Below are 13,050 nucleotides of genomic sequence, written 5' to 3'. Positions count from 1 at the left end.
TGTGTCAGTGGGCTGAGAAAAGGTTAACCAGATTGTGACTCACCCAAGTCCACTTCTTTCCAGGATCTCATTGTCCCTTTATCCAGTGAGTAAAAGGAAATTGTTTTGTTGCTATAATGAGGGTGCAAATTGATGTCTAATGTGAGGCAGGGGCAAAGAACATGTTTGAAGTTAGAATGAGAAGTTCCCATTACCCCAGTGCTTTACCTCTTTATCCAGAACAGTCAGCCTCCCTTTGTCTCCCTCATTTCTTACCCTAAACCCTTTTTTGTCTGCCCATCTACCCAGGATTCCAAACGCAAGAAGTACCTTAGAAGTCAGGGCTGAGCAGGCAGAGGCCAGGAAAGTGGCTACAATGACTTCAGCAGTCCTGGTGGACATCCAAGATGAAGTGACCTGCCCCATCTGCCTGGAGCTCCTGACCGAACCCCTGAGCATAGACTGTGGACACAGCTTCTGCCAAGCCTGCATCACCACAAACAACAAGGAGTCCGTGCCTGGCCAAGAGGGCCAGAGCAGGTGTCCCGTGTGCCAGACCAGATACTGGCTTGGGAACCTGCGGCCCAATCGGCACCTGGCCAACATAGCTGAGAGGCTCAGGGAGGTGGTGTTGGGCTCAGGGAAGCAGCTGAAGGTGATTCTTTGTGCGCACCATGGAGAGAAACTCCAGCTTTTCTGTGAGGAGGATGGGAAGCTCATTTGCTGGCTTTGCGAACGGTCTCAGGAGCACCGTGGTCACCACACATTCCTCATGGAGGAGATAGCCCAGGAGTACCAGGTGGGTGCCCAGGTAGGGGGAAGACAGGCAGGAACAGGCTGCTTGGTAGATTTTAACTTTTTTAAATGCTCTAATCTAATTTCTTTGTAGTCCTCCCATTTACCTAGAGGGTGAACCTAGAAAAAGCCCTTCTGACCAAGAGCAGAGACCGTCTCTGTCTTGCTTACCACGATCGGCTCTGCATGAGTAGAGACTGCTGAAGAAGGCCAGCAGGGGGCTAGACAGGGTGAGTGCAGGGGATATATTGGCAGTGAGAGTAAAGAACTTAAAGTGATTCCTGGTCAGGTGGTTCCCCCGCAGAAAAGAGAATGTGCCTATTCTCACTGGTTTCCATCCCTTGTTTGTAAAATGTAGCTTTGACCTTCTCAGTTTTTCATTCCAGGGCTGGCATCTCCTGAGGTCAGCGTAATCTCTCCCCCATTCATTCCATGTCTCGGCACTGAGACAGTTTGGCACTTGACCCTACTTGACTTGATGTGTTTCTTCCAGGAGAAGTTCCAGGAGTCTCTGAAGAAGCTGAGGCAAGAGCAGCAGGAAGCTGAGAAATTAACAGCTGTTATCAGAGGGAAGAGGACATCCTGGAAGGTAAGAGATTCTTCTGAAGGTGTCCTGGAACAGAAATCAAGCCAGGGCATGGGAGCTGAAGGCAAAGGAGACCCGGTTTTATCTGTTCCTCAGTTTGGCTAGATAAGCTTCCTTTTGCCCATTTCTTCACTGCAAGCCTTCCAAACAAGCGTATTGTTCTTGGTACAGAGTAAGGGGGAGAGAAAGGGGAATAGAAATGAACATATCAAAGGGAATTTAGGTTTCTGAAGATAATCATATGGGAAAATAACCATAGTCATTGGCAGCCCTTAATTAAGGATTCTGGACCTTGTTCTGTAGTTTCAAAAGTTGGAAAAATAGGTCAGGCACAGGCCAGTCATTCTTATATCAATATTGAAAACTGGAAGAGAAGGCTGATGCCTAGTCCTGACAGGCCAGGAAAGGTGTTTAGAATCTGAACCACCCCCAGGAATCAAAGTCTCTGTCTTAGAAGCCTAGATAAGGCAGCCTGGGGCCAGTGGCCTGAGGAGAGCTGAAAGGAGAACAGAAAGAACGAGCAGGTTCTGCAGGGCCTACTCCCTCATTTGTTCCTCCAACCCAATGAGACCTTCCAGGAAAGCAGTGCAGAGCCTGCCTCCCTCACCCCTCCACCCCTTATACAGGAGACCCTCAGCTCAGCAGACTAGCAGCCTCTTTCTTTTCCATGTTCCTTAAGAATCAGGTGGAACCTGAGAGACACAGGATCCAGAAACAATTTGATCAGTTGAGGAGCATCCTGGACAAAGAGGAGCAGCGACAGCTGAAGAAGCTGGAGGAGGAGGAGAGGAGGGGGCTGAACATCATAGCAGAAGCTGAGGTAGAGCTGGCCCAGCAGAGCCAGTCCCTGAGAGAGCTCATCTCAGAGCTGGAGCGCCGTTGTCAGGGGTCAGCAACAGAGCTCCTGCAGGTAAGAATGGGAAAGGGGCCAAGACCAAGAGAAAATCACTCTCCTTCCCTTCTGGGACTCCTATCCTGGTAAAGGAAAGGAAAAATTTCCTTTGATCATATATCGTGTCTTCGCTATTTAGACAGTTCAAGGTTTATCCATGGATAAAGCACAGGATAATTAAAAGTACAAATGCTAAGGTTTGTCTCATATTTCCTATGTATAAAGGATACTCCAAAAGTTAAGTTAATACTATGTCAAAGATCTTATATAGTGAGTGATATTTTGTAGCATCATTTCTCAGTCTTGGTACTATTGACCTCTGATGCTGTGTTGGGATTCGTCAGGTTCCTTTCACCCAGATTAGTCACAGGCATACACAACCAAACTCAAGTACTTTAGAGATTTTTTTATGTAATCACCAACTCTTCTTTGCTGTGACTCTGTTCTATAGGACAGACTCATCGAACATGTTATAATAGGAGTTCAAACAGAGCTTTTGAGGAACAAAGAAAGAACTCTGGTTTCTGTGTGTATATAGACTGGGAGAGTGCAAGCTGTCAAATCCAGAAATCTGATAGAGAGATTTGAACTGAGATGGAAATCTGAGTGGCTATTTCTTCATAGAGTGAATAGTGCGACTGTTAAGTTGAAGCAGTATGTACCTTGAGACATTCTGAAACCTTCAGCCTATTCCCTATTTTCTGTTTGGTTTCTTGCTTTCCTCTTACTGTCTTTCCTAGTGGAATAATTATTTCTGTACTTATTCTTGGGCCCTAGTATTGAGGTCAGTTCAGTTCAGTCACTCAGCCGTGTCCGACTCTTTGCAACCCCAACACACCAGGCCTCCCTGTCCATCGCCAACTTCCAGAGTTTACTGAAACTCACGTCCATTGAGTCAGTGATGCCATCCAACCATGTCATCCTCTGTCGTCCCCTTCTCTTTCTGCCTTCAATCTTTCCCAGCATCAGGGATCAGGGTCTTTTCAAATAAATCAGTTCTTCACATCAGGTGGCCAGAGTATTGGAGTTTTAGCTTCAGAATCAGTCCTTCCAATGAACACCCAGGACTGATCTCCTTTAGGATGGACTGGTTGGATTTCCTTGCAGTCCATAGTTCAAAAGTATCAGTTCTTTGGTGCTCACCTTTCTTTATAGTCCAACTCTCACATCCATACATGACTACTGGAAAACCCATAGCTTTGACTAGACAGACCTTTGTTGGCAAAGTAATGTCTCTGCTTTTTAATTATACTGTCTAGGTTGGTCATAACTTTTCTTCCAAGGAGCAAGTGTCTTTTAATTTCACAGCTGCAGTCACCATCTGCAGTGATTTTGGAGCCCAAGAAAATAAAGTCAGCCACTGTTTCCCTATCTATTTGCCATGAAGTGATGGGACCAGATGCCATGATCTTAGATTTCTGAATGTTGAGCTTTAAGCCAACTTTTTCACTCTTCTCTTTCACTTTCATCAACAGGCTCTTTAGTTCTTCTTCATTTTCTGCCATAAGGGTGGTGTCATCTGCATATCTGAGGTTATTGATATTTCTCCTGGCAATCTTGATTCCAGCTTGTGCTTCTTCCAGCCCAGCGTTTCTCATGATGTACTCTGCATAGAAGTTAAATAAGCAGGGTGATAATATACAGCCTTGACGTACTCCTTTTCCTGTTTGGAACCAGTCTGTTGTTCCATGTCCAGTTCTAACTGTTGCTTCCTGACCTGCATACAGGTTTCTCAAGGGGCAGATCAAGAGGTCTAGTATTCCCATCTCTTTCAGATTTTTTCCACAGTTTGTTGTGGTCTACACAGTCAAAGGCTTTGTCATCGTCAATAAAACAGAAGTAGATGTTCTACTGGAACTGTCTTGCTTTTTCGATGATCCAACGGATGTTGGCAATTTGATCTCTGGTTCCTCTGCCTATTCTAAATCCAGCTTGAACATCTGGAAATTCATGGTTCATGTACTGCTGAAGCCTGGCTTGGATAATTTTGAGTATTACTTTACGAGCATGTGAGATGAGTACAATTATGTGGTAGTTTGAGCATTCTTTGGCATTGCCTTTCTTTGGGATTGGAATGAAAACTGACCTTTTCCAGTCCTGTGGCCACTGCTGAGTTTTCCAAATTTTCTGGCATATTGAATGTAGCACTTTCACAGCATCATCTTTTAGGATTTGAAATAGCTAGAATTCCATCACCTCCACTATCTGTAAAATTTCTGGCATATTGAATGTAGCACTTTCACAGCATCATCTTTTAGGATTTGAAATAGCTAGAATTCCACCACCTCCACTATCTGTGTTCATATTGGGATCATGGGTTAGTTCATATTGGGGTCATGGGGTAGTTATTTTCCACCACTTGGAGCTTTTCCTCATTCACTGCTTCTGGTTTCATGTCTTTAGCTTATTCTTCTTGCTTTTTTCTTCATCTTTTATGTTTGGTTGCCCTAATGCTTACTTCTAACCCCGCTTATTCTAACCCCTTTACAAGTGTCCTCAAACTGGAAACATTGCTTCATAAGTACAAATGGATAATCAGTTTGTTTAATTATTAGTTGAGGCCCCTGCTCGACTCTTCTACCCAGAACACCCAATGGTCATTTTGACGAGAGTGTTATCTTAGTCAATTTTTGCAGAACTTGCCCATCACCAACACTTCCTCCTCCTCTTTTCCGTATCTGTTTAACATTGTTGCCCATGAAGATTTGACAGCTGGACACATATCTGCAGCTTTCAAGTTTCAAAATGTGAACCCTGAGAATAAAGCTAAGCTAAGAGGAAAAGACATGGAGTGGCACCCTGACTTGATCATTTGAGTGTCTTATTATAAGTATGCCTTAAGATTAGTACAGCCTTGGGACTCCCCTGGTAGTCCAGTGGTTAAAGACTCCTTGCTTCCACTGCAGGGGGTGCAGGTTCAATCCCTGATCAAGGAACTTAAGATCCCACATGCAGTGTGATATGGCCAAAATAAAAATTTTTTTTACAAACCTGAATCTACATCTGCCACTTTATATATCCAAGCCAGTTTTAGTTGTGTTTTTACAAGATACAACCAAAAATAGCTCCACTACTATGACAATAGTTATTCTTGTATTGCACAGATCAAACCATTGGCCTTTTCTTCTACTGAATTGAAATGTATAGAGCAGAAGTTAGGAAGGTTATTTAAGAGGCCCTGAGATGAGAGTTGGACTGGGAAGAAGGCTGAGCGCCGAAGAATTGATTCTTTTGAACTGTGGTGTTGGAGAAGACTCTTGAGAGTCCCTTGGACTGCAAGGAGATCCAACCAGTCCATTCTGAAGGAGATCAACTCTGGGACTTCTTTGGAAGGAATGATGCTGAAGCTGCAACTCTAGTACTTTGACCACCTCATGCGAAGAGTTGACTCATTGGGAAAGACTCTGATGCTGGGAGGGATTGGGGACAGGAGGAGAAGGGGACGACAGAGGATGAGATGGCTGGATGGCATCACGGACTCGATGGACGTGAGTCTGAGTGAACTTTGGGAGTTGGTGATGAACAGGGAGGCCTGGCGTGCTGCGATTCATGGGGTCTCAAAGAGTCAGGCACGACTGAGTGACTGAACTGAACTGAACTGAAATAATTCTACTCAAATGAATCAGGCAGTGGTAGTGATGATAGTAAAGAGCAGTGGCTAAAGGAAGTTGAGGGTGTTAAATGGACTACTTTGGTCTAAGATGGAATGTTGCAGTGAATGTCAGTTTTTAGGACAGTACTTTGTCTGCCTTTGGTGACTGAATGCTGATGTCATTGAAAAAGATGGAAAGTTACAGAAGAGGCTTTATGGTTGCAGAAAAAGTAAGTTTTCTTTCAGACAACTTGAAATTGTGATTCCTGTGGCTTATGTTGTTGTTCTAGTCACTAAGTCGTATCTGACTCTTTGTGACCCCATGGACTGTAGCCTGCCAGGCTTCTCTGTCCATGGGATTTCCCAGGCAGGAATACTGGAATGGGTTGCCATTTCCTTCCCCAAGGGGTCTTCTTGACCCAGGGGATTGAACCCGCATCTCCTGCACTGGCTGGTAGATTCTTTACCACTGAGTCACTAGGGAAGCCTGTATCTCATGTCCTGGGGTATATAAAAGAAATGTGAGCATCATCAACAGGCGTGTGTGTTGAAATCAAGAAAAATACAAAGTCAGCAAAGCAACATAGAGGGTTAGGGGAGGTGGGATTTGAGAACCAGCCACATTTAAGGTCTTGTATCCTCAGCAACCTGAATGTAAGCATCTAGATCCCAGAAATTAGGACTTAGTCATGTAAGAGCATCTAGGACCAGGCACAGTGCCTGGCAAATAATAGATGATGTACATATATAACATCACACACATACACACACATTTATAAAAATAAACGCGCTATGGCATGGGTCGAATCATTTCCTGATAGGCCTGGATTGGGCCTCAGGGAGAGTCTGCTTTGAGTTCTTGCCTCTGCTTTGTGGCCTCCTATTGGATCATCTGTATCCCCAACATACCATGGGGTGGTGAGGGTGGGATGATAGACATGGATGTGGCTGTAGTAGAGGACTGGTCTATTGCTCCTTGTCTTAACCTCTCTCTTTCTCTTCTAGGATGTGAGTGATGTTGCAAAAAGGTATGTATAGAACAGGAGGTGGTTCCCTTGGATTGACAAAAGATCCCTATACCCTGTTAGGAGGGTTAGGAGGCTCCTATAGTAGTTATCTTACAGTCAATGAGAAAGGAAAAAAAAGTCACCAGGCAGGGAAGATTTAGGACTGTGGTGTCTTGAATTGCTTAGCATGAGAATTTGGGGTCCTCCAGAATAAAGGGAATGGCTTGGTTTCTATGTTAGGAGAAATTGGGTTGCAGTAGGTCACAAATGGAGGATGGTGGTGTCCTTAATCAAGGGTTACAGTATCACTGACTCACCTTGTACCTTGTGATAGAACAAACTTCTGTATACTTGCTTCCAGCCCTGATTCCAGTACTTTATAGCTACCTAAAAATACACAGCCATTTTCTTTGCCCATATATTTTTATTAGAGGGAAATTTCCCGTTTGCATTTTTTTTTTCAGGGTTCAGGAATCAACTCTAGGGACCTCTGCTTAAGTTTCCCTTTCTCTCTTGGCTTTGGAACAATCCATACCTTGCTACCAAGTTTTCCTCAGACTAGCATTTCTCAGTTACAATAAAAACATAGACTGAGGTCTGAAAAAGGTGGCTTTGGCCCCGGAACAAGAACATACTTTGTATCGCATACTGTAGAATTTCATTCTTCAAGGCGACCCCTAAAGTTGCCCACATACCTGGTACCTTGAGGCTCCTATGGACATGTGACCTGTGGAGCCTGTCGTCCTTTTGGAAGTTTTCACTTTCAGTCTGGGATGAGGACATTTCCTTTCTCTAACTGAGGTAACACTCCCAGAGACTAAGGGACTGTTCTGAAGGTCTTTCTCCCTAGGCATCTGTAAGACATTAAGACGTAAACCACAGACTCTTCAGAGGGAACCCCTTGTCTGATAACTGTGAAAGCCCCAATAGCAGGTCCTGATGTCCTGCTTGTCCATACAGATACCTGTAGACTCTCTAAGAAGTCACTGATGTTTTAAATATTTTGTGTCTCTTTTAGAGGTAGCAAAAAATTTCCCAGCCATTATTTTACTTAATATTATACAGTCTCTGGGCTTCCCAGGTGGCTCAAGAGGTAAAGAATCTGTATGCCAGTGCAGAAGATGTGGAGTCAATCCCTGGGTCAGGAAGGTCCTCAAAGGAGGAAATGGCAACCCACTCCAGTACTCTTGCCTGGAGAATCCCATGGACAGAGGAGCCTGGCAGGCTACAGTCCATGGGGTTGCAGAGTCGGACACGACTTAGTGACTTAGCATGCATTCAGTCTCTAGGATGCAAAGAAGGAAAAATTGCTGTGTTTCACAAAACAACAAACCGAACAAAGAAACCAAAATGAGGCTTTGAGGGATAAATCCTATTAACTTTTTAAAAAATTGTATAGTTGAATCAAAAGAGTATATTAGTTTAAGACATAGTGAGACAATATTTTTATACATTATATTCCATTTAAAGTTAATATAAAATATTGGCCATATTCCCCATTCTGTACAAAAGATACATGCACCCCAGTATTCATTGCAGCACTGTTTACAATAGCCAAGATGTGGAAGCATTCCAAGTGTTCATCAACAGTTGACTGAATAAAGATGTGGTGTAGATATTAATAGATAGATATAGATACAGAGACAGATAGAGATACTATTTTTGTGACTCTGTGCTCAGTCATGTCCAACTCTGTGCAACCCCATGGACTGTAGTCCGCCAGGCTCCTCTGTCCATGGGATTCTCCAAGCAAGAATACTGGAGCAGGTTGCCATGCCCTCCTCCAGGGGATCTTCCCAACCCAGGAATCAAACCTGTGTTGCATCTCCTGCATTGGCAGGCAGATTCTTTACTACTAGTGCCACCTGGGAAACCCAGATATAGGTACTACACAGTCATTAAAAAAAGCATGAAAATCTTACCAACATGTACACATATGGTGAGAAGCTAGTTTTTAGTCCAGGTCTTCTGGCTCCTATGCCAGAGCTCTTTGCAGAATGATGCTAATTTTCTTCAGGAAAGAATGTTGAAGTTCACCAGTGGGCCTGGGACACAGGAATTAGAGGCACCCAAGTTTAGTAGTGTTGGAGTTTCATAATACCTTTTCTCTCTAGGAGTGAGTTCTGGACCCTGAAGAAGCCAGAGGCTCTCCCCACCAAGCTGAAGAGTATGTTTCGAGCTCCAGATCTGAAAAAGATGCTTCGAGTGTTTAGAGGTGAGGAGTTTCAGGGAACAGAGTTTGGATGGGGGATCATGGTGGTAGTAGGAAATGAAAAGAATGGAGGGTGTGCTTGGTATTTGGGAACAGTGGCAGAGGGAGCGACACAGTATGCTGAGGAAGATGCGGTTCATACTTAAAAGGGGAATGAAGTGGCCAGTTCACAACCGTAGAGAATTCCCTGACACTCCCCTCACCCAGGGGACGGCAGACTTGAGACTGCTGGTGTGATTGACTCTTTGTCGTTACAGAGCTGACAGATGTCCAGAGCTACTGGGGTAAGTAGAAACTGCGGCCTCTTTAAGCTGACGTGTGCTTATCCTCCCCACTCATAGCCACACACACTCTCAGATATGCGATGTCGCTATTCCCCCCACCACCCAGCTCCATTTCCTCCCATTCATAACCTGTGTTTCCTCTTCTCAGAGTCATAAGACCATGTACCCATGCTCTGCTGATGCTGTACTTTTCTCCCACAGTGGACGTGACCCTGAATCCACACACGGCTAATTTAAATCTTGTCCTGTCTAAGAACCGGAGGCAGGTGCGATTTGTGGGCGCTCAGCTGTCCGGGTCTCATCTGGAAGAGCATTACGGCTGTGGTGTCCTGGGCTCTCAGCACTTCTCCTCAGGGAAGCATTACTGGGAGGTAGATGTGGCCAAGAAGACTGACTGGATCCTGGGGGTGTGCAGTGATTCAGTGGGACCTGCTTTCTCTTTCAACCAGTTTGCAAACAATCGAAATGTTTACTCCCGATACCAGCCTCAAAGTGGGTACTGGGTGATTGGATTACATCACAAGCATGAATACAGAGCCTACGAGGAATCGTCCACTTCCCTGCTCTTATCCATGACAGTGCCCCCTCGCCGAGTTGGGGTGTTCTTAGACTATGATGCAGGCACAGTCTCCTTTTACAATGTCACCAACCATGGCTTCCCCATCTACACCTTCTCTAAGTATTACTTTCCTACAACCCTTTGTCCGTATTTTAATCCTTGCAACTGTGTGTTCCCGATGACTCTGCGTCGCCCAAGCTCTTAAACATTCTGAGTTGATACCTTGTACTCCAAGTCTCTCCTGCATCTCAGTTTATCCTTTCTTTCCTGTTGACCATTTGGTGAAGATTTTTCTTTGTTGATGCAGTATTAGAAAATACTCTTCTATCTGATGTCAGTTTATGTACTGAATGGAAAATTTTCAACATATATTGTGTCTATAATTATTGAGATAATTACATGTCACTTTTATTCTGTCACTGAGTATATTGATATGTTTTCGTTTTTAAAACCAACACACATTTCTGGAATAAACCACTATTATTCATAAGCAATACTGGATTTGTCTTTGCTCGTATGTTGTTTAGGTTTTGTTTTCATCTCTGTTTATAAAATAGATTGACCTGTAACTTTATATTCCTGTAACATTGTTGTCAGCTTTTATAAAATGCAATATATGAGCATAGGAATCGCTGGGTTTCTTCTGTAAGTATATATAAAATTGAGTGCTAAAATCCACTGAGTGTTTTTTTTTGTGTGTAAGTATATAAGATTGAGTGCTAAAACGTTAATTTTGGTAGTTTTAAATTCAATTTAAAGAAAGGTTCTAACTTCAATTTTCACTACAAACTTCGTGGATTTTAAAAATCTAAGGTACTAATTGGAAAACAAAAATTATTCTAAATGGATTGAAATAAAACCAGGGGAGAGGAAGAAAATGACCAATCCAATACAGATTTTTCTGCCACAATGTGGGGAAAACGTAAAGAGAAAATAATCAATATAAAGCACTTTTTGGAAGAGAATGATTTCTTCTAGTTTCTTCATACCTCCTTTTCTTTATGTTCATGAACAGCTTGTGAACAAGTGCCTTTGGTAGACAGGTGCTGTATGCTTTTTGAGCCAACTATAAAATCATGATGAGGTGGCTGTGAGGATGGAAACAAATATCAAGGAGTTGAATATCAAGAGCTTGGCTGTCCATTATGGTAGCCAAGAGGTTCTGGTGGCTCTTGAACACTTGTCTGAATTGAGCTGTGTCATACATATAAATTGCACACTAAGATTTTGAAGACAGTTCAGAAAAATAAATATCTTAATATCTTTCACCTTATGGATAGCAATAATAATGGGCTTCCCAAGTGGCTCAAGAGGTGAAGAATCTGCCTGCCATGCAGATGACCTGGCTTTGATCTCTCAGTCAGGAAGATTCCCTGGAGAGGGGAATGGCTACCTACTCTGAATATTCTTATCTGGAGAATCCCATGGACAGAGGAGCCTGGCTGGCTATACAGTTGCGACTCAACACCCACACACTCATTCACAGTAGTGAAATAGTTCAGTTGTATGGTAGGTAGTAAATGGTTAATTTTTTTTTTAACTGCCAAACTATTTTCCAAAGTAATTATACCATTTAACATCTGTTTTATCATTGTAGAAGTTATTCTACATCCTTGCTATAACTTGATTTTGTTTGCCTTTAAGTGTTTTAATAATGCATGAGTGAAGTATCTCATTGTGACTTTAATCTGAATTTCTCTAATGCCTAGGGATGCTGAATATCTTATTTTTCTTTCTTTTTGTCAACTGTGTATTTTTGTTTTTTTTGATGAAGTGTCTTTTCAACTCTTTGATCATTTTTTTAATTGTTGCTTATTTTCTCATTACTGAGTTTTGAGAGTTGTTTTTTATACATTCTCGATATGTTTCTCATTATATATATGCTTTGCATATACTTTCTCCTAATATTTGTCTTTCCTATTTATTTACTCTATTAAGAGTCTTTCAAAGAGGATGAGTTCTTAATTTTAATAATGTCCAAATTAGCAAGTTTTTCTTTTATGGATCTTGATTTTGATGTTTTGTCTAAGAACTTTCCTAACAAAAGGTCACAAAGAATTTTTATTTAGTTTTCTAGAAGTTTAGATTTTATACTAAGTCTATGAACCACTTTGAGATTTAAAAAAGAAAATAGTGCAAGGTATGTGTCAAATCCATGTCTTTGATATGGATCCAATCATTCCAAGCACTATTTGTGGAAAAGACATCCTTTTCCATTGAATTGGCTTTGTAGCTTCATCATGTCTCAATTGATCATATATATATGTGAATCTTTGCCAGGAGCCAGCACGGGAGATCCCACCCATGACAAGGTCATGCAGGACTCGAGGGAATCCCTGGGCCATCCGACCCACGACAAGGTCATGCGGAAGAGTCCTGATGAGCAAGGCCTCAGGACTCAACGGACCCCCTGGACCTGCTCAAGCATCTACCCCCGAACCAGAATCTGTCTGTCTTACTATTTTATGTCTTTCACCAGCTCTTCTGACATTAGCAAGGGGCTGTCTCTGACCAAAAGAGTGAACTTAGGCCTCTAGTTGATAAATTTGGGCATGAAAGGAGTGTTTCAAACCCTCTGTTAGCATTCTAGCTTACATGGCAGCTTTATCCAGACTCTTGCAACATTGTTGAGCCTATGCAATGCTTGCTGCCAAGTTCTCACATCCATTATCCATTGTGTTCCTGGGAGTGCATATAGTCAGGATGTAGAAGAAGCAAGTAATAGCCTTAGCATTAGCAACATTAGACTTTGAGTTAATAAGTTCCTTCTTTGCTGTAACCTGCTAAATATTTGCTCCATAAGAATGTAACTCTGTACTTTAAGGGTGACGCAGGCTAAGAATTTAAGAAGAAACACTTTAAGGAAAAATCATTGTTCTGGTGTTCTGGCTGACCAACCTTTATCAAAAGGAGGTCATGGAATATCAACAGGCCTCCAGAATAGAAGATGATGTACAGAAAATAAGACTTGCAGAAAGGAACCTGATATCGATGAAAGTTATTACTGATGGAATGTTGAGTTGACTCTGCATTTTTCACCTTGCTGTATGTATAACTCAGGGTATAAAAGCCCCAAGAGGAATTAAGTAAATGGGCCTCTCTCGAAGAAGCTTGGTCACCCCATGTCTCTTTCTTTATCTCTTT

At 42.6% G+C, this 13,050-nt stretch overlaps 1 protein-coding gene across 1 annotated transcript in view; it reads left to right on the top strand.

Annotated features, from left to right (window-relative positions):
- The first annotated feature begins 316 nt into the window (after positions 1-316).
- LOC128060919 (tripartite motif-containing protein 34-like) overlaps positions 317-13,050 on the top strand; it is a 38,244-nt gene continuing 25,510 nt past the window's right edge. Inside the window, 7 exon segments of the mRNA XM_052653278.1 lie at positions 317-778; positions 1,268-1,363; positions 2,040-2,270; positions 6,850-6,872; positions 8,966-9,066; positions 9,321-9,351; positions 12,401-12,425. Of these exon segments, the coding sequence (XP_052509238.1) occupies positions 356-778; positions 1,268-1,363; positions 2,040-2,270; positions 6,850-6,872; positions 8,966-9,066; positions 9,321-9,351; positions 12,401-12,425 (930 nt within the window). The 5' untranslated portion in view covers positions 317-355.

This window comes from Budorcas taxicolor, chromosome 15 (genome assembly GCF_023091745.1).
Source record: "Budorcas taxicolor isolate Tak-1 chromosome 15, Takin1.1, whole genome shotgun sequence".
NCBI classification, from domain to species: Eukaryota; Metazoa; Chordata; class Mammalia; order Artiodactyla; family Bovidae; genus Budorcas; species Budorcas taxicolor.
This window is presented reverse-complemented; position numbering and strand designations above follow the sequence as displayed.